The sequence below is a fragment of the Somniosus microcephalus genome, chromosome 33 (assembly GCF_052327205.1).
Source record: "Somniosus microcephalus isolate GS21.2 chromosome 33, FLI_Smic_1.0, whole genome shotgun sequence".
Classification (NCBI taxonomy): Eukaryota; Metazoa; Chordata; class Chondrichthyes; order Squaliformes; family Somniosidae; genus Somniosus; species Somniosus microcephalus.
This window is the reverse complement of record NC_141019.1, coordinates 26008975-26030062: the sequence shown is the minus strand read 5'-3', so window position 1 is coordinate 26030062 and position 21088 is coordinate 26008975. Positions and strand designations below refer to the sequence as shown.

Here is a 21088-nt window from a genome sequence, read left to right as displayed (position 1 = left end):
TCTCTGGGTGAATGGGGAAATGTTCTCTCTCTGGGTGAATGGGGAAATGTTCTCTCTCTCTGGGTGAATGGGGAAATGTTCTCTCTCTCTCTCTGGTTAAATGAGGGTGTGTTCTCTCTCTCTCTCTGGCTGAATGGGGAATCTTCCCCTTAGTAAAACTCATGTCGTGTGACATCTTTCTCATTTCTCTTCGTACACTTTTTTTTATACATTCAAATAAAGTATTTGTAAGTTTACTTGAGAAACATTGATCAATGAAACTTAAGAGGCACATTGCGGAATGTGAAGACCACTTTAATAACACGATATGAAGACAAAGCATCTTTTTTTGGAAGAAGATGATGACACAGGTGGAATGGAGCTTGAGAGCATGTATTTGGGTCCCAGGATAGAAACCCACAAACAACGCTGGTCTGATGGAAAACCTTTCCTTTCGTACAATGAAAGAACTTGCATTGACATGGTGTCGCATCACATCCTCAGGACGTCCCAAAGCTCTTCACAGCCAATTAAGTACTTTTAAAGTGTAGTCAATGATACATTGGCAGCCACGGCAGCAACATTGTGCACAGCAAGTTCCCACAAACAGCAATGAGATAAGTGTCCGGATAATCTGCTTTGATGGTGGTAGTTAAGGGAGGGATGTTAGCCAGGACATTGCGATAACTCCCTGCTCCTCTTCAAATATTGCCATGGGATCTTTTACATCCACTTGAGCTTACACAGATTTGTTTTTACATCTCACCTGAAAGACGGCACCCTGTGACAGTTCGAGGCTCCCTCACTGCCGCACTGAAGTGTCAGCCTAGAATATGTGCTCAAGTGCTGGAGTGGGGCTTAAACCCATGACCCCTGATTCAGAAGTAAGTGCGATACCAAATTAGCCACGGTTCACACATATAATATAGCTGTAAATGATGGGAGTTGGGAACCAATAGCATTAATGAACTGAAAAGCTGTTGGTGATCAGACTATATCACTGTCTATCAAAGATGTGTTTACGTCATGGGATGTCAAGTAGGCAAGTGTGATGAAGGGAGACTGACGTTACCCAAGGGTGAGCCAGTCGAGTCCCAGTTCTCTGCACTGGGTTGGGGTTAAGGCCTGTCTCAAATACAGATGGCATCCAGTTAGGGGCTCTCTCAAAATAACGCTTACCACTTACCAGCTTTCTTCTTTAACGGTCCAACAAAAAGATGACTTTACATATCGGGGAGAAATTAATTCCTTTTCTACATTAATGATGAAGCCTGTTGACTGGGCCTCTTCCCTCTGGAGTACCGGCACTGAATCCATCCTCGGAATACGTGATGAAAGTCGTCTCCTGCTGATGGCCGTTAAGAATCAGAGATGGAATGTGTTGCGAAATTCTCAGCTGTGGTCTTCTCCACGGTATAAAACTATCCACTGTACGAACCCCGGAAAGGTATCCATCCCAGAAACCACATCCAGCAGTGGCCCCTTTGTGTTTCCCCCCAGTTGACTGACAGGTATTCAACATTTTAACCAATCAATGTGCACACGTCGCCCTATTACAAACACTGCATCCAAACCTTGGATTTGCTCTTTGGATATCCTGCTTCTGTCATTAACTGATTGTTGACACGCCAGTATTGATCGCCCCGGAACAAGTAAATCGCGCCATTTTTCCAAGTGATTGCGGCATCGAGGTTTGATAGGGTTCTGGTGAGCAGGTTCCCAATGTTTTTTGGAGAACGGCTGAGGTCGTTGCAGCTGTTTTCGTCCCACTGCCAGTAGCGATCGCCCTACAGCAAAATAAATGTCCCCTTCAAGCATTTATCAAATTCCCTTTTGAAAGTTACTATTGAATCAGCTTCCAGCGCCCTTTCAGGCAGCGCGTTCCAGATCATAATAACTCACTATGTAAAAAACATTGTCCTCATCGCGCCTCTGGCTCTTTTGCCAATGAGCTTAAATCTGTGTCCTTTGGTTACCGACCCTCCTGCCGGTGGAAACAGTTTCGCCTTATTTACTCTATCAAAACCCCTCATGATTTTGAACACCTCTATTAAGTATCCCCTTAACCTTCTCTGCTCTAAGGAGAACAATCCCAGCTTCTCCAGTCTCTCCACATCACTGAAGTCCCTCATCCCTGGTACCATTCTGGTCAATCTCCCCTTAACCTTCTCTGCTCTAAGGAGAACAATCCCAGCTTCTCCAGTCTCTCCACATCACTGAAGTCCCTCATCCCTGGTACCATTCTGGTCAATCTCCCCTTAACCTTCTCTGCTCTATGGAGAACAATCCCAGCTTCTCCAGTCTCTCCACATGACTGAAGTCCTCATCCTCAGTACCATTCTGGGTGTCCTTGTGCACCAGTCGCTGAAGGTAAGCATGCAGGTGCAGCAGGCGGTATGTTATGGTATGTTGGCCTTCATAGTGAGAGGATTCGAGTACAGGAACAAGGATGTCTTGCTGCAGTTGTACAGGGCCTTGGTGAGACCACACCTTGAGTATTGTGTGCAGTTTTGGTCGCCTTATCTGAGGAAGGATGTTCTTGCCATGGAGGGAGTGCAGCGAAGATTCACCAGACTGATACCTGGGATGGCAGGAATGACGTATGAGGAGAGATTGGGTCGATTGGGCTTATATTCGCTAGAGTTTAGAAGAATGAGAGGGGATCTCATTGAAACTTATAAAATTCTAACAGGACGAGACAGACTAGATGCAGAAAGGATGTTCCCGATGGCGGGGGAGTCCAGAACCAGGGCTCACGGTCTAAGGATAAGGGGTAGGCCATTTAGGACAGAAATGAGGAGGAATTTCTTCACCCAGAGAGTGGTGAACCTGTGGAATTCTCTACCACAGAAGGCAGTTGATGCCAACTTATTAAATATATTCAAGAAGGAGTTAGCTATATTTCTTAAGGTTAAAGGGATCAAGGGATATGGGGAGAAAGCAGGGACAGGGTACTGAGTTTGAATGATCAGCCATGATCTCATTAAATGGCGGAACAGGCTCGAGGGGCCGAATGGCCTACTCCTGCTCCTATCTTCTATGTTTAGTAAATCTCCTCTGCACCCTCTCTAAGGCCTTGACATCCTTCCTAAAGTGCGGTGCCCAGAATTGGACACACTACTCCAGCTGAGGCCTAATCAGTGTTTTATAAAGGTTTAGCTTAATTTCCTTGCTTTTATACTCTTTGCCTCTAATTATAAATCCAAGGGATCCCGTATGCATTTTAACAATCTCCTCAACTTGTCCTGCCATCTTCAAAGATTTCTGTGTGTAAACCCCCAGGTCTCACTATTCCTGCACACTCTTTAAAATTGGACCATTGCCGCTCCTCATTCTTCCTTCCAAAATGCATCACTGAACTCAATCTAAAATATGCAAGTAGACCACTACACTCTGCTTATGTGAGGGCAAGCTTTACTTCTGCCATTATTATAATGCCTGTCCTGATGCCTGTGGTGCTTTGTTACTCAGGCATGGGGCGGTCAGGTAGATGGCAGATCAGGGTGTCACGCTGCGCGGAGAGCTCCTGAGAGTTGCAGAATGGGGCATCAGATTGCCAGATAGATCGAGGAAGCTGGCGTGAGATGGAGGGGTGTCACACAACTGTGGGACCTGAAACTGGCAGACTCTACTGTCGGGCTGCTCTGGGACAACAACCTACAATTCATGGAGCACGATTATGAAGCAATCACTTGTATCGCTATGCAGAAGGTCAGTATCTGTGCTGGAATGATTGGGACTGGACTGGACTGTATCTGTGCTGGAACTGTGGAAAGATCATGGCCTAGAAATTGAGTTTTGGCTTAGCCAGGGCTTTAGCGCCGGAAGTTAGTGCCGGCGCTAAGTCCCCCTGCGCGCGCCAAAAATTCAGCAGGGCCGCGCCCAAACGGCTGCCGGCGCTACTGAAGGGTCTTTGCGGCGGTAAATCGGCACTAACTGCCGTTTCGCGCCGCAATTCCGGCGCTGCGGCACCCGATGCGGTGCGGCAGGCTCGGGAAGTGCAGGCCTCCTCCTTCCCTTAAGGAGGAGCTGCCTGCACCCGGCCGCGGCCCGCGAAAATCTTTTTAAAAATGAGCCCGGCACCTCGGACAAGTGCCGGGCTTGCTTCTGTTCCGGGGGGGGGGGGGGGGGGGGGGGGGAAGTCCGGGGAGGGAGCTGCGGCCAGGCGGCCGGCGGGAAAGCGGCCGGCCGCCGCGGGGCCTTTAATGCGCCGGTGCAAAGACTTGTAAGACTCTGTTGCCAGAGTCTTAGTTGCGGCTGTCACGGGCGCTGGGGCCCGTCGGCATGGCAACCGGGACGCTGCGCACACCGATGACGTCATCGGTGCCGGCGCAGCGCTACCGGTCTACCGCGGCGGAAGGGCCCCAGGCAATTTCGGCGCCGGCGCCAAATGCAGCGCTAGGCCCTCTAGCGCCGCAAAATCGGCGCTAAGGGCACTCAATTTCTAGGCCCATACCTTAAAAATGAAAATCTTTCGGTTGCCCTTCCACTGGAAGGCAGCCTGTGGGTTAGGAGGCAGATCATAAAGCTTCACCGACCTTGGAAATCTTTTTTGCAGAACAAAGTTTCTGTAACGCCACATTTTATCACCTGTAACAGAATTGGAATAACATGAACTTACACTCGATGAATTTACCCAGTACAGGCTAAAAAGAGCCCAGCTTCAATCCCTGAGTGAGTCAGCTGATCTGAATGGGGGGCGGTGCTAGGGATGCAACAATTGGCCATAATTCCCGTTGTAGCAGCCCTGATGTGCTGGTGTAGGGAGGGGTAACTCGCCCACGGTTCCAGCTCCCGGTCGCGATCAGGTTGCCCCTGCTGGGATTGTGCCTGTGGATATTGGGGAATGACAGTATTGGGCTTGGCTGTGATTTCCCCTTCCCCCACTTGCTCGAATTGCCTGCCGACACTCATTGACGAGGCTCGTATGTGAATCGTTATCACAGGGAGGAATATTGGAGGGTGTCTGGTGCTCGCCTCAACAGGGTGCCAGTGCCTTCAGGAGAGGAGGGGAAGGGACAGAACCAAAATGTATCTTTGCATCCATTAAAATTATTATTTTTGAAATCAACACTGAACAGCTGTTAAGTGTCATCAGTTTATTTTAACCTGCATTTTACAAACAGCTGCAGCACTAATACCGTGCTGCTACACATGTCAAACTCCCTATTCTCAGCAGCATCACCACAAGGCACTTACAGGTACGGCAGCCCTGAGCCTCAATTTACATTATGTGCGTCAGTATCTATCAGTGACTGTACAGGAGAGACTCTGTGGGTCAGTATCCATCAGTGACGGTACAGGAGAGACTCTGTGGGTCAGTATCTATCAGTGACTGTACAGCAGAGACTCTGTGGGTCAGTATCTATCAGTGACGGTACAGGAGAGACTCTGTGGGTCAGTATCTATCAGTGACGGTGCAGGAGAGACTCTGTGGGTCAGTATCTATCATTGACGGTATAGGAGAGACTCTGTGGGTCAGTATCTATCAGTGACTGTACAGGAGAGGCTCTGTGGGTCAGTATCTATCAGTGACGGTACAGGAGAGACTCTGTGGGTCAGTATTTATCAGTGACTGTACAGGAGAGACTCTGTGGGTCAGTATCTATCAGTGACGGTACAGGAGAGACTCTGTGGGTCAGTATCTATCAGTGACGGTACAGGAGAGACTCTGTGGGTCAGTATCTATCAGTGACTGTACAGGAGAGACTCTGTGGGTCAGTATCTATCAGTGACGGTACAGGGAAGACTCTGTGGGTCAGTATCTATCAGTGACGGTACAGGAGGGACTCTGTGGGTCAGTATCTATCAGTGACGGTACAGGAGAGACTCTGTGGGTCAGTATCTATCAGTGACGGTACAGGAGAGACGCTGTGGGTCAGTATCTATCAGTGACGGTACAGGAGAGACTCTGTGGGTCAGTATCTATCAGTGACGGTACAGGAGAGACTCTGTGGGTCAGTATCTATCAGTGACTATGCAGGAGAGACTCTGTGGGTCAGTATCTATCAGTGATGGTACAGGAGAGACTCTGTGGGTCAGTATCTATCAGTGACGGTACAGGAGAGACTCTGTGGGTCAGTATCTATCAGTGACGGTACAGGAGAGACTCTTTGCTCAGTATCTATCAGTGACTGTACAGGAGAGACTCTGTGGGTCAGTATCTATCAGTGACGGTACAGGAGAGACTCTGTGGGTCAGTATCTATCGGTGACAGTACAGGAGAGACTCTGTGGGTCAGGATCTATCAGTGACGGTACAGGAGAGACTCTGTGGGTCAGTATCTATCGGTGACACTACAGGAGGGACTCTGTGGGTCAGTATCTATCAGTGACAGTACAGGAGGGACTCTGTGGGTCAGAATCTATCAGTGATGGAAAGGAGAGACTCTGTGGGTCAGTATCTATCAGTGACGGAAAGGAGAGACTCTGTGGGTCAGTATCTATCAGTGACGGTATAGGAGAGACTCTGTGGGTCAGTATCTATCAGTGACGGTACAGGAGAGACTCTGTGGGTCAGTATCTATCAGTGGCGGTACAGGAGAGACTCTGTGGGTCAGTATCTATCAGTGGCGGTACAGGAGAGACTCTGTGGGTCAGTATCTATCAGTGACGGTATAGGAGAGACTCTGTGGGTCAGTATCTATCAGTGGCGGTACAGGAGAGACTCTGTGGGTCAGTATCTATCAGTGACGGTACAGGAGAGACTCTGTGGGTCAGTATCTATCAGTGACGGTACAGGAGAGACTCTTTGCTCAGTATCTATCAGTGACTGTACAGGAGAGACTCTGTGGGTCAGTATCTATCAGTGACTGTACAGGAGGGACTCTGTGGGTCAGTATCTATCAGTGACAACTGGAGGAACTCATTCAATAGCTACATGTGCAATCTTTAGCAAGGATAATCAGGAGCCGCAGACCAAGGACTGAACCTGGGTCCTTCTGGTCAGTACTACACAGCCTGTGCTTCTAACCACTGAACCATCATTTTCTTTTAATAGCAGTTGCACAACCTGAGAGGAAAAGCAAAATGGGCAATTGTCTCCCTCTCCCCCGTCACTGAAGTCTTTGCTAGCCATACCTTTAAAGAAGTACGTTCTCCCTGTGTACTGTGAGTGAACGGCAGCATCCAGGTTTCCAGGTAATTCCTTCCACAGTCGGTTGATTTTTATGGGATGTCCTGCGCCATAGTGTTCACTAACAATCCAAACGTAATCGCCCTTGAAAGCATAACCCTTCTGGCTTGAACCTAAAGGGAAAGCACCACGATGAGGAAGATGTTATAATTCACGCATGTATGGTACCCTGTGCTCAGTCGGGTCACGGCCAACCCCTGTACAGGCAGTGTTTGTGGTATATGAAGTTGGCGCCTTCCACTCTGTGGCATGAGATGTTCGTGCTCCAATGCTCAGTGCCACGATCCCGCCCTGGACAAATCAAATTGAGCAAGCTCTCATTCCCACAGTCGTGTGAGGCCAATTGTGTTGAAAAAGAAAGAACTTGCATTTCTATAGCGCCTTTCACAACCTCAGAACGACCCAAAGCGCTTTACAGCCAATGAAGTACTTTTTGAAGTGTAGTCACTGTTGTAATGTGGGAAACATGGCCGCCAATTTGCACACAGCAAGATCCCACAAACAGCAATGTGATAAATGTCCAGATAATCTGTTTTAGTGATGCTGGTTGAAAAGTAAATATTGGCCCAGGACACCGGGGATAATTCCCCTGCTCTTCTTTGAATAGTGCTGTGGGATCTTTTACGTCCACCTGGGAGATCAGACAGTTTAACATCTCATCCGAAAGACGGCACCTCCGACAGTGCAGCACTCCCTCAGCACTGCCCTGGAGTGTCAGCCTAGATTTTTGTGCTCAAGTCTCTGGAGTGGGACTTGAACCCACGACCTTCTGACTCAGAGGCGAGGGTGCTGCCCACTGAGCCACGGCTGACACCATATCCTCACTGAGAGTGTAGGGTCCAGGTGATCAGAATATGGTACAACTGATGTTATTCTATTAAGGGGCGCCTTCGCCCATCACTCATTATAGTCTGAAACTTACTGAGAATGAAGGCATCGAGATCTGTCGTGCAGGGATCTGGTTGCCCGCTGGTTGGTGGCATTGATGTGGTGATTTTTCGTGGCGCCAAGATGATTGCCTCGCTGTCTGATTCTCGTTTACCTGAGGAGTTCCCAAAAACAAGACGATCAACATGTTCAGTACATTCCTGGAAACTTTCAAGGACGACCGATTCAACCCTATCGTGAATAGAGAGGGCCTCAAGCAGAAAAGACCTCAGAAAGGGCCCAGCCTCAATCACTGGACTGTGCTGAGACTGCTGATCTCAGTTGGGGGCTGTTACAATTCGCCTCAGTGCCTCTGGGCTCACGAGAGGAAGATTAAACAAATGGAATTGAGGCAAGTGGCTGTTACTTACCATATAGAGCTTGTATTCCCCTTATGTCATCTGAGTGTAGCTTGAAAACTGGGTTATACCCAGAGTAGAATGGTGCCATTAGGGCACTGTGGACCTTGGAGTGGCCAAGTCCGAGGACATGTCCAATCTCATGGGCTGCAACCAGCCTCAGATTTATCCCTCGATTCATTCCTTCTGTCCAGGTCTCATCTTCATCAAAATGGGCCCGTCCATCCTCAGGGGTGAACGCATGTGCGAGGGTGCGACCTAGAGACCAAAGTGAGACACAAAGAGGGTTCAAATCGAGTGTACGGTTCGCAGTAAATTTACTGCGATTTTAGAAGAGAGGCGCTAATGAAGAAACTCGAGCCTCTTCCCATCGGCTGCCTGTCCCACATATCCTCACGTGCTGCTGCAGAAGATGTTTGCAGTCACTGTCGACTATATTCCTTCTTAGTGGACAACTTGTAAGAATGCTTGGAAGAACTGCGACATACGGAATGGAATCCTTGTGGAGGACCCCACAGTACAACCTGAAGGATCAAACCTTCCTCGCAAACAGTAGAAACCATCAACTGCCACAGAACCGGTCATGGTCAATGCTGCCACTTTCTCCATAGATGGAAGATTAAAGCATCCCCATCATGCAACTGTGGAGCTCCTAATCAGACCCTGGGGGACATCATTGAGCACTGCCCTCAGAGGAAATTCGCAGGCAGCCTACAAGATGTCCACGCTGTGACACTGGAAGCTTTGGCCTGGATATCTGACTGAGATATTGACATTTGATTTGCTTCACTACTACCAGACGAAAGAAGAAAGAAGAAGTGGACAACTAAACTAAACTTAAAGGCAACATTTTAAAACTGATTCCTGTCATTCTCTTTTCAGATGCTGCTTTTTACTTCCAGCATTTTCTGTTTTTATTTCAGATTTCCAGCATTGGTAGTTTCTATTTCCATCTCTAAGGAGTGATTCTTACTTCTACTGAATGAGAATTGATAGCTCTATCGTCCAGTTCTTCTTCCACTCAAGTAATTGGAGGTGGGGTGGTGACTGAATTGAGGCGAATTGTAACAGCCCCCAAATGGCCTCCCTCTGGACTTTCAAACCAGCCTATCAAATTTATACCTGGATTTGATTCGCTAGCACTGCACAACTTTCCATTGTCGGTGTTTGTCAGGCTGGGTTCTGGTGCTTTTCTTAACTAAATCCTTGATCAGTTAATCCAAATTTAACCTAATTTAATCCAGAGGTCAAGGTGGGTTCAAATTGTTGGCCCATTATCAGGTTGACTCCATTCAGAACTCACTCAGGCCTATACTACTCTCTGTTAGCCACAGGGTCCTTGCAGTTCTCCTACCTGGCCCATCGAATTGCACGTTATCTCCATGGCTTCCCCGAGCAAAACTGATTGTAATGTCAGCTTGTCCACTCTTGATGGCTTGAAAAGTGAGGGGAGTGACATCACTCCAGTACTTGAATGCTGTTTGTATGGCTTTTCCGACCTCACTACGAGTCATGTCTGGCGTGTAGTTTAAGATTCGATAAGTTAAATGTTTTCTCCGCCAGCGTCCTGCAAAAGAATGCATAGAGTGACAACTCACGCTGCTGAAGACAAGAGCAAGAGTCAGGGAAATGAGGGGGTGATGAGATAGATATAGAGAAAGAGAAGAGAGAGAGAGAGACTTAAGAGTGAGAGGGAGGTGGTGCAGAATGAGGGACTGAGTGGTGACCAAGGGAAATAAGGAGGGCGGGGAAGGAGAGAGAGAGAGAGATACAGAGAGAGAGAGAGAGAGATACAGAGAGAGGCAGAGGGAGAGAAACAGAGAGAGCGATAGAGGCACACAGAAAGAGAGAAAGAGAGGGAGAAAGAGAGGGAGCGATAGAGGCAGAGGGAGAAACAGAGAGAGCGATAGAGGCACACAGAAAGGGAGAAAGAGAGGGAGAAAGAGAGGGAGCGATAGAGGCAGAGGGAGAAACAGAGAGAGCGATAGAGGCACAGAGAGAGAAAGAGAGGGAGAAAGAGAGGGAGAAAGAGAGGGAGCGATAGAGGCAGAGGGAGAAACAGAGAGAGCGATAGAGGCACAGAGAGAGAGAGGGAGAAAGAGAGGGAGAAAGAGGGAGCGATAGAGGCAGAAGGAGAAACAGAGAGAACGATAGAGGCAAAGAGGGAGAAAGAGAGGGAGAAAGAGAGGGAGAAAGAGAGGGTGAAAGAGAGGGAGAAAGAGAGGGAGAAAGAGAGGGAGCGATAGAGGCAGAGGGAGAAACAGAGAGAGCGATAGAGGCACAGAGAGAGAAAGAGAGGGAGAAAGAGGGAGCGATAGAGGCAGAAGGAGAAACAGAGAGAGCGATAGAGGCAAAGAGGGAGAAAGAGAGGGAGAGGCAGAGGGAGAGGCAGAGGGAGAGGCAGAGAAACAGAGAGAGCGATAGAGGCAGAGGGAGAAACAGAGAGAGCGATAGAGGCAGAGGGAGAAACAGAGAGAGTGATAGAGGCAGAGAGAGAGAAACAGAGGGAGAAACAGAGAGAGCGATAGAGGCAGAGGGAGAGAAACTTAAGAGCGAGAGGGAGGTGGTGCAAAAGGACGGAATTGAGTGGTGACCAAGGAAAATGAGGAGGGCGGGGAAGAGAGAGAGACTGAAAGTTAAAGAGACTGCGGGATGTAAGAGCAAGGCAAGGAAAGGGCCACACATAGACACAGACACCAGCAGAGAGGTGCTGGAAGATAAGCGAGGGTAGTGAAGGCTGAAACTGAGACATGCTGAAAGAATGACACTGCAGTTGCAGAACTCCCAAAGATTGAGCAGCGATGATTGCAGTCACAGGCAGTGGACAAATCTGGCCCATCTGACGGAAGCTGCACGTTGAAAGAAGAAAAAGAGGCCTGGAGTAACCTTAAATGGGTAAGATAACAGAGGGGAATCTCTCAACTTCTTTGTGGGTCAATATTAAAAATACATTTTATATTTTCATTCGAGAAAAAAAAGGATCTTGAAGGCAAAATAGTCAATACGGGCATAAGTAGATTTGGAAAATTTTAAAATCAGTTTTCAAATGTTGCCTTTGAATGCCCACTAAGGTCAAGAAGGGATATTGGCCTAGAAATTCAGTTAGAGGCGCCCAGCTCGCCTGGGCGCCGGAATTACCGCTGCGCGCGGAGCCACTTGCGCCAGCGGGATATTCAGTTTCAGCGCCCCAAGTGGAAGCCGGCCGCTAAACAAGGGTTTCGGCGCCCCGCTTGGGGCGCTGAAACTGAATATCGGCGTGTAAAGTGCCGCAGCGCCACCCGCTGCGGCACGGCAGCCTGCGGTACTGCAGGCCTTCCTCTCATTCTTAAGGGGGAGGTGCCTGCAACAGTGCGATCCCCGCTCGCGAGTGCCGGCAAATGAGCCCGGCACCAAGGAGAAGTGCCGGGCTCTCTGGAAACAGCCGGCAATGCCGCGGGGGGGTGGTGAAGGAGGCCGGGGACAGAGGTGCGGGCAGGTGGCCGCCGAAAAAGCGGCCGGCCGCACCTCCACCTTAACTCGCCCCACTACCGGCACAGGTAGGCCCCGTGTACCGGTCGCTGTTTGCGGCCGGCGCGGGGGAGGCGGCAGCGACCAAATATGGCCAGCGGGGCGATAGCGGGGCGCTGTGCACACCGATGACGTCATCGGTGGCGGCGCAGCGCTACTGGCTAACACCGCCATCAGCGCCCCGCTAAATATCGCGGTAGGTTTGCACAGTGGCGCAAAAACCCTCTTTGGGCGCAAACTGGTGGCGCAGGCCACTGAATTTCTAGGCCACAGTCTACAGTGACTGTAAACATCTTCTGCTAAAGCATATGAGGGTATGTGGGGCAGAAAAGTGACAGGAAGAGGCTCAAACTTCTTCATTAACACCTCTCTTCTGATAGACGAATATTGGCATTTATATCGCACATTATCAGAACACAATGTCTCAAAGCACTTCACGCAATGAATTACTTTGGGAGTGCAGTGACAGTTGTTATGTAATCAGCGAGATAATGGGAAACTGAGCAATTTCACAGATCCTTGTGCGAGGTTTACTGGAATGAGGACAACACGTGCTTTGGGGATGCAGCAAGAAGAGCACTGGGAAAGAGCAGATTTACCTAAAACGGAAAACTTTAGAATCTTCTGATGAACAGAGTCCTTCACTCCACATCTGGGCTGCCTCATCATTGCCAGCGTGTTTCTGTCCAAAGCTCCAGTGACGGGGAGGCCGAACATCGCCTGCAAGGACCTGGAGACACAGGAAGGGAATGTGAAAAAAGGAAAAGAAAGACTTGCATTTCTGTAGCGCCTTTCACGACCACCGGACGTCCCAAAGCGCTTTACAGCCAATGAAGTACTTTTTGAAGTGTAGTCACTGTTGTAATGTGGGAAACGCGGCAGCCAATTTGCACACAGCAAGCTCCCACAGACAGCAATGTGATAATGACCGGATAATCTGTTTTAGTGATGTTGATTGAGGGATAAATATTGGCCAGGACACCGGGGATAACTCCCCTGATCTTCTTTGAAATAGTGCCATGGGATCTTTTACATCGACCTGAGAGGGCAGACGGGGCCTCGGTTTAATGTCTCATCCGAAAGACGGCACCTCCGACAGTGCAGCGCTCCCTCAGCACTGCACTGGGAGTGTCAGCCGAGATTTTTGTGGCACGGGAGGATGAGAGAAAGAGAGATAGGACAGGAAAAAAGGGGAAAAAATTTCAAAGCAGTAAATCTTGGCTGATCCGTGTTTAGCTGTGCCGGAACGCTGGATAAAGTTCATTTCAGTTTGCTAAATAACCGATTTCCTTGCATTTCCCCCACCGCCTCCTCCACAAAGCTGAGTTACGGTTCTACAGGCACTGTTTCCCCCTTCTTCATGTGTGAGCCAAAGCAGTGATCGCCAGCAGGCTATTCGACTACAGCAGGCATCATATTCAAATCCAATCCTGTCCTGACATCCACACACAGGCGCACTTTCAGCAGGGTTTATTAGAAAGCGATCAGGAGTAGGATGCCTGGCTGATTTTTCTGCTCCCTTAGACATCTCGTTGCATGCCTACATACGTGCATAAATATTTGCATATTTGACAATGGGGGTGAAATTGGTCTTTGCCAGTGGTGAAGGAAATGGGCCATGGCCAACTGGCAGCTCAATTTATAACGTGCCTAATTTTGTTTCGCATTAAAGCCAAGGGGAAAGAAATTCGGGCACGGTGTGAAATGGGCTGCTGATTGGCTATCACCTGTCACCACGCTACTTTTACCCATGTGGTCAAGTCTTACACATGCATGTTATGCTGTTTAAAGGTTAATCCTTGCCCTGCTGAATGTACAGGACGTCCCTATACGGTAGTGAGAACAATGACTGGGACCAGCTCCTCAGCTCTCCTGGCTGAACAAACAGGCTGAAAGCCGTGCCCGGCCCTTTCATCGTTACGCTCCTGAAGAAACAGGAATTCCATATACAGGAAACTCTCTTTTAACCGGCAAAATTCAGGAGTAGGTTCAGGTAAGTTTTACTATGTATTAGTGGCCGTGTAACCGGGGTTCCTGGATCTGTGGCCGTGTAACCGGGGTTCCTGCATCTGTGGCCGTGTAACCGGGACTCCTGCACAAGTGCCGTGTAACCGGGGCTCTCGTACCTTGGTAAGTATACCTCTCTGTAATCCGGACTTTATGATCAACCGGCACCACGCCGGTCCCGGATAAAAAAAGAGTTTCCTGTAATTTGCCAAAACAGGTCAGGTTGACTCTTGGGAATGTGAACAATATTTTGCGATACTTGCCAAACGAAGTGTCCGACAGTTACTCAATACCCGGGGAAACAGAAATAAGAACAGTCTGAAGCCCAGTAATCGTTTGCATGTGTTACAGCTGGAGCTTCAACAATGAAGACGAGAGCTATCAGCCTCTTCGTGCAGCCTCGTGAGAGGGTGATTGAGGACTTCCTCCTTAAGAATTCAGGAGCTGGTAGAGCCTCAGGGATATTGGACTAAGGACCATCACACATAGCTAAAAAGAATGTTCAAAGCAAGATTTATTTTCAATAAAAATAGGCAAGAGATTGCACTTTAGAATCTGTTCAAAATGTGACCGTTAAGAAAATGACACAATGCTGGAGTGATCTGCAGATAGCAGTTTCATTGAGTCTTGAATATAGCTTCCATATCTTTTAACACCTGTCTCGCTCTCCTGTAACAATGCTAACAATGCAACAGCACTTGCTTTTGCAGAAGGGTACATTTTCCGCTTCTGTGCTCCTGACAGTTTCTTGCCCTCTGGGAGCACACCTGGGAGTACCGCGCGGGCACACCCCATAATTTTCTCTCCACCAGGCCTTCACATAAATCCTTCTGAAGTGGAGTGACCATTGTTACATAGGCGGCTGCTGTATCCAGTCTGCACCAGCAACTTCCCACAAACAGGTTGATGAGCAGTTAATCTGTTTCTTGGATGCACTGGTTGGAGAAGAAACTTTGGCCTGGCTCCCATTTTAGCTGACATTGTTAACGGTTCTCTCTCCTCGGGTACTGTCCCCCTTTCCCTCAAATCTGCCATCATCAGCCCTCTCCTCAAAAAACAACCCTTGATCCCTCCGTCCTTGCAAACTACCGCCCCATCTCCAACCCCCCTTTCCTCTCCAAAGTCCTTGAACGTGTTGTCGCCTCCCAAATCCGTGCCCATCTTTCCCGCAATTCCATGTTTGAATCCCTCCAATCAGGTTTCCGCCCCTGCCGCAGTATCGAAACAGCTCTCATCAAAGTCACAAATGACATCCTTTGTGACTGTGGCGAAGGTAAACTATCCCTCCTCGTCCTTCTCGACTTGTCTGCAGCCTTTGACACGGTTGACCACTCCATCCTTCTCCAGTGCCTCTCCACCGCCGTCCAGCTGGGTGCGACTGCACTCGCCTGGTTCCATTCTTATCTATCTAATCGTAACCAGAGAATCACCTGCAACGGCTTCTCTTCCCGCTCCCGAATCGTTACCTCTGGTGTCCCCCAAGGATCTATCCTTGGCCCCCCTCCTATTTCTCATCTACATGCTGCCCCTTGGTGACATCATCCGAAAACACAGCGTCAGTTTCCACCTGTACGCTGACGACACCCAGCTCTACCTCACTACCTCTTCTCTCGACCCCTCCACGTCTCTAAATTGTCAGACTGCTTGTCCGACATCCAGTTCTGGATGAGCAGAAATTTTCTCCCATTAAATATTGGGAAGACCGAAGCCATTGTTTTCAGTCCCCGCCACAAACTCTGTTCCCTAGCCACTGACTCCGTCCCTCTCCCTAACATCTGTCTGAGGCTGAACCTCGCTGTCCGCAACCTTGGTGTCATATTTGACCCTGAAATGAGCTTCCGACCACATATCCGCAGCATAACTAAAACCGCCAATTTCCACCTCCGTAACATCGCCCGTCTCCGCCCTTGCCTCAGCTCATCCGCTGCTGAAACCCTCATCCATGCCTTTGTTACCTCTAGACTTGACTATTCCAACGCACTCCTGGCTGGCCTCCCACATTCTACCCTACGTAAACTTGAGGTCATCCAAAACTCGGCTGCCCGTGTCCTAACTCGCACCAAGTCCCGTTCACCCATCACCCCTGTGCTCACTGACCTACATTGGCTCCCGGTTAAGCAACGCCTCGATTTCAAAATTCTCATCCTTCTTTTCAAATCCCTCCATGGCCTCGCCCCTCCCTATCTCTGTAATCTCCTTCAGCCCTACAACCCCCCGAGATATCTGCGCTCCTCTAATTCTGCCCTCCTGTGCATTCCTGATTATAATCGCTCCACCATTGGTGGCCGTGCCTTCTGTTGCCTCGGCCCTGAGCTCTGGAATTCCCTCCCTAAACCTCTCCGCCCCTCTACCTCTCTTTCCTCCTTTAAGACGCTCCTTAAAACCAATCTCTTTGACCAAGCTTTTGGTCACCTGCCCTAATTTCTCCTTATATGGCTCGGTGTCAAATTTTTTGTCTTACAGTACTCCTGTGCAGCGCCTTGAGACATTTTACTACATTAAAGGCGCTATATAAATACAAGTTGTTGTTGTTGTTGACTTCCTGGACGATGAAAGGTTGGTGGTCTGATAAGGTGATAAGGTGATAAGGTGATCACACTCTCAACACTAGCCTCCAGTCCGGGGTGGCTAACCTTTCACAACTAAAAAGCCACAAAAACAACATTTTATCTGACGCTGAAGGCGTTCAGGACCTTTGAATGTCACCGTTTGGTTCCTGGAAGAGTGACTCCAAAAGTGGGTGGCCTCTGCTGTCGGCTCAACACAGGTCCAGTCCTTTATGTTCAGGAGCTCCACTGACAGCACAAGAGCCAGGCATCTGCAGTCTATGGCACTCTGGTATGGTAAAAGGGCATGAAGTTCAAATATACTACTGGATGACCAGCACGGATGTCTTCAGCGTTACCTAGGGCACGTGGTTTTTGTTGAGTAAAGTTGTGACAAGAAAATTCCAGTCATTATTTTTAATGACTGGTCCAAAAACTGCAATAATCTCAGCAATTAACAAGAATTTCCAATACGCAACAAAACTCAGTCATTTCTGATAGTAATAAAACAGCACCACTAGTCGCAGAACTGCTGGGCCATTTTTCAGGGACTTCTGCGTCTCAGGAACTGTGATGCTCCCTGTGATCAGACAGCCTACCATTGACCGCAGTGCTCCTGGACTAGAATGGGGGGAAGCAGCCAGGGTTCCTGCCCCGTGATCGCTGTCCCGTGACCTGTTGGAGGTGTGGTCTTTGGGTGAGGACAGGATTTTTTTTTAATTAAATATATCTGACATTTACCGTACTACCCACCGATTCTGAACATTTCAATTTGCTGCAGATTAGATTACTTACATACAGAAAATCTAAATTACACTGAGCAAACACACAGCAAATTGGACAGGCCCATATACCAGTCAGATCATTTACATACCTCAAATGACATGGTACAAAGCATACAGCTAAAAGAAAGCATTCGTGTTTGTGTAAAACAGGCAGGAGTTAACATCCCAAACAAAATATAAATCCAAGGGTCAGAGTTCCAGATCTGATCATAAACCAGACCAAAACTGTACACGAGGCTGGAATTGACTCGGCTGTGCTGCCCCCCTGCCGTCAGACTTGGAGAAGAGGATTCCAGACAGCGGGAACTCAATGGGAAGAGTATTCCAGACAGTGGGAACTCAATGGGAAGAGGATTCCAGACAGCGGGAACTCAATGGGAAGAGTATTCCAGACAGTGGGAACTCCTCGAGGTGAAGAGGCCTCTCTCTGAGGGTCAGTCGGTCTGACCCTGCAGAGGGTGCCTCCGTGACCTCTAAGCGCAAAAAAAAACTCCTCTAAATACTTTTATCATTGCTTTTTGTTTTCTGTACCATTTGATCCACACGGAGCTGGCTTGGTTCCAGGTTCACAGGGCCAGCGGGTTGTGGAGCCAAATATGGGAGTCTGTACAGAAAACAAACGGCAGAGGGCACTGAGAAAGAATTCCAAACCAAGTCAAGAGGAAGGTGAAACAGCGATCAGAATGAAAACCAGCCCATTACCTGAGTGCTTCGATGAACTCTTCCCGCTGCTCCATTGGCTTGTCTGACTTCTCGACTGGTTTATCCATATAGCCGTATGTCACCAGGTAATTCTGCAGCGAAAAAGTTCAATAGTTCAGTCGCCAAATGAAATGAATTTTACGCTTCACCTGTATTTCTCTGGTAACACCATCAGGAGCTGAGATAGGCTGATTTCAAAGCCGCTCTGCTCTGTCAATCTTTTCTTTCCTCCCCATCTCCCCCGCCCGTCTTTTTCCCACCTCCTCCTTTGAAGGCACCCGTGCAACTGTACCTCAGAAAGAGTCAGGAGAGGAGGGATACAAATTGGGGGTGGGGGGACCTTAAAGTACACTCCTTCAAATTCTCTCCCCATTCCCAAAGTCTCCCTTGGTTACAGTGTGGGCAGCCTGCACCAGTCTTCCGCCAAAGCCCCTCTGAACCATGAGGAGATGTGAAAAGTTAGCCCAGGAATGACTCTCCCTCTGATTCTTTCCTCTTTGGTGTCCGCCCAGAGCTGCACGCCCAAGATAAGGAACCCAGTAACATGGGTCATTGCCACTGTGTCCTCCCACTGCCACTCAAGCCTCTGGACCACTGCGCTACACATAAAAAGGGTTTGAGAATGGCCATTACCTGAGCGATTCAGGGCCCAGCCCAGCAGAAGTCGGAGCCACGGGTCACAATGGCACCTCATGCTGTTAAGTGTTTGTAACCACTTAGGCTTTGGACCATGATTTAAAGCAAGTAAAGTTACACACAAAACGTTGGAGAGGTTTTGTCGCTCGACATGGTTTGCAATTTAATTGCCAAAAGACACATTTACCTCTTAGAAACGTAGAAACATAGAAGATAGGAGCAGGAGTAGGCCATTCGGCCCCTCGAGCCTGCTCCGCCATTCAATGAGATCATGGCTGATCATCCAAATTCAGTACCCTGTCCCTGCCTTCTCCCCATATCCCTTGATCCCTTTAGCCTTAAGAAATATATCTAACTCCTTCTTGAATATATTTAATGAATTGGCCTCCACTGCCTTCTGTGGTAGAGAATTCCACAGGTTCACCACTCTCTGGGTGAAGAAATTCCTCCTCATCTCTGTCCTAAATGGCTTACCCCTTATCCTTAGACTGTGACCCCTGATTCTGGACTCCCCCGCCATCGGGAACATCCTTCCTGCATCAAGTCTGCCTAGTCCTGTCAGAATTTTATAAGTTTCATAAATTATAAATTATAAGTTTCTCTTGTGGAAAACCTGTTAGGAGGAAACGATTGGATCATCTTTGTCTGTAAGAAAAGATTTCATGCCTATCTCAGGCGGAGTACAGTCCTATAGGTGCCAGCTGTCCTTTGGCAGCATCCCCGGTGACCATCCTTCATGTGCGAGAATGGGCAGTGAGTGTTGGCAAACTATTCAAGCACAGGGGGCATTCCAGGTAAGCCTGGTCCTGTCCTCAATCACACGTGCAATACATTGCAGCAGGAGCCAGAGTCCTGGCTAATTCTTCCTCTTTCTAGTCCAAAGGCCAATTGTGGAGCCCCTTTCCGGCACAGACACGATGGGCCGAATGGCCTCCTTCTGTGCCGTAAATTTCTATGATTCTATGATACCTGCTGCCCCAGCACAGACTGTGGATGGAACTTGGGACCTTCCTGGGAAATGATCATTCTCAATGGCTAGAATTCCGATCGGAGTTATTCCTGCTGGATCTTTCAGAATCTCACTCATTGCTGTCTCATCGCACAGTAGGTGAACCTGAACAGAGCAAACTCGAAGATAATCAAGAGCGGGGAAGGGAGGGGGAAGGAAGGGACACGAGTGGGCAAACGGCCCTGAGTGAGGAGGGGAAAGGAGGAAAAACTGCAGAGGAGCTATCTCAATAACAGGAAAATCAACCAAACTTATACCGTCGCCTCTTGCTCCTTCGAGTCCTGGAGTACGGCAGCAGACAGAGAGTGCAACAGCAGAGCTGAGAGCATCCCGAGGTGCACAGAGGCTCTCACACCGAACATCACGAGGAGCTGCAGACACAAAGCTTTACCGCAGTTCAGCAAACTTTCAGGAGGCTCTCAGCTACTTCTGTTCTCCTCCCTTATAAACACTCAGTGAGCAGCCTGTCAGTGACGCTGAGCACGAGTATGTCTGACTCAGCTTCTCGTACCCCACACAGTCTTGCACCCAATTAAAGGGACGCTATCATTTCTGTAATCCTACAGGTCTTACTTGGAGCCCTTTTAACGGGCTGGTCACTTCACGCGCCAATATAAAAACTGCTCAGATGTTTTATTTTATTCAGACACTTACTAGGAATGATGAACTGTCCTGCGCTTGCGTAATATTCCGCGAAATTTTACGGGCGTTAGCGCCAGCATCTGGGTTACATCAAAGCAGACAGGTGGAGTTCGCTGCTGGTTCCGCGGGTAACTGTACCTTGTGGTGGGGTGCTGAGCCACGCAGGCCACCGCTTGGGGCTGTGCTGAGACGACACCAATGGGACTCAGAGCCCCGTGTTAGGGAGGGGGCAAACGGTTAGCCAGGGTCCCCAGCCACCTGGCTATCCGGTGCATCCTGCTGGGGAATGTGGATGTTGGGTGAGGACGGATTTGGACTGGGCAGTTGCCGGCCTCCTGTGGGTGAATACCCTGCTGACACTCACTGTTGAGGTTTGCCCCGTGAAGAGTGCGGTATAAGAGGGCTGCCAGCAGCTGTATAACTGGAGGTCACAAGTCGGGACTTTCAGGAGAGGGGGAGGGGGCCGAGGGGAGAGCCAAACCCCCCCTGACCTCTGGCAATTTTAATGCCTTGGCCTTGCCTACATGCCCCCCTCCCCCTGCCCCGGTCAGTTGCCCGCTTAAAACGGGCAGGTGGACGGCGGGCGTGAGCGCAATGTGGGGTGAGAAGAAGCCGCTGGCCAGGACCCAAGGAACGTGCGCCGGCACTCGGGTTAATCGCAGGGAGGGGGTCTCGAGTTCCAGAAGATGGGAGGTTGGGGGTGGGGGAGACGATCCCAGGACAGTAGGGAGGAAACTAAACTTTCCGTGTGGAGCCCGGAGAAGCACCGCCAAGGAAAGTGAAACAAAAAGTTTCAAACAATTAGGGGGGAAAATTCGGTTGATTAGCGCCTAACCCTAACCCTAAGAGGGCGCT

General features: G+C 49.2%; 1 protein-coding gene across 1 annotated transcript; it reads right to left on the bottom strand.

Moving 5' to 3' along the window:
• Positions 1-223: 223 nt before the first annotated feature.
• mmp19 (matrix metallopeptidase 19) lies at positions 224-19953 on the bottom strand. Its single transcript, XM_085972764.1, has 9 exons — positions 19849-19953; positions 17947-18038; positions 12506-12636; positions 9754-9966; positions 8412-8657; positions 8036-8155; positions 7059-7226; positions 4436-4569; positions 224-1766 (listed from the first exon to the last, which is right to left on the bottom strand). The coding sequence occupies exons 1-9, from the start codon at positions 19951-19953 to the stop codon at positions 1533-1535; spliced, it is 1443 nt and encodes a 480-aa protein (XP_085828890.1). The 3' UTR covers positions 224-1532.
• Between the last annotated feature and the right edge of the window lie 1135 nt (positions 19954-21088).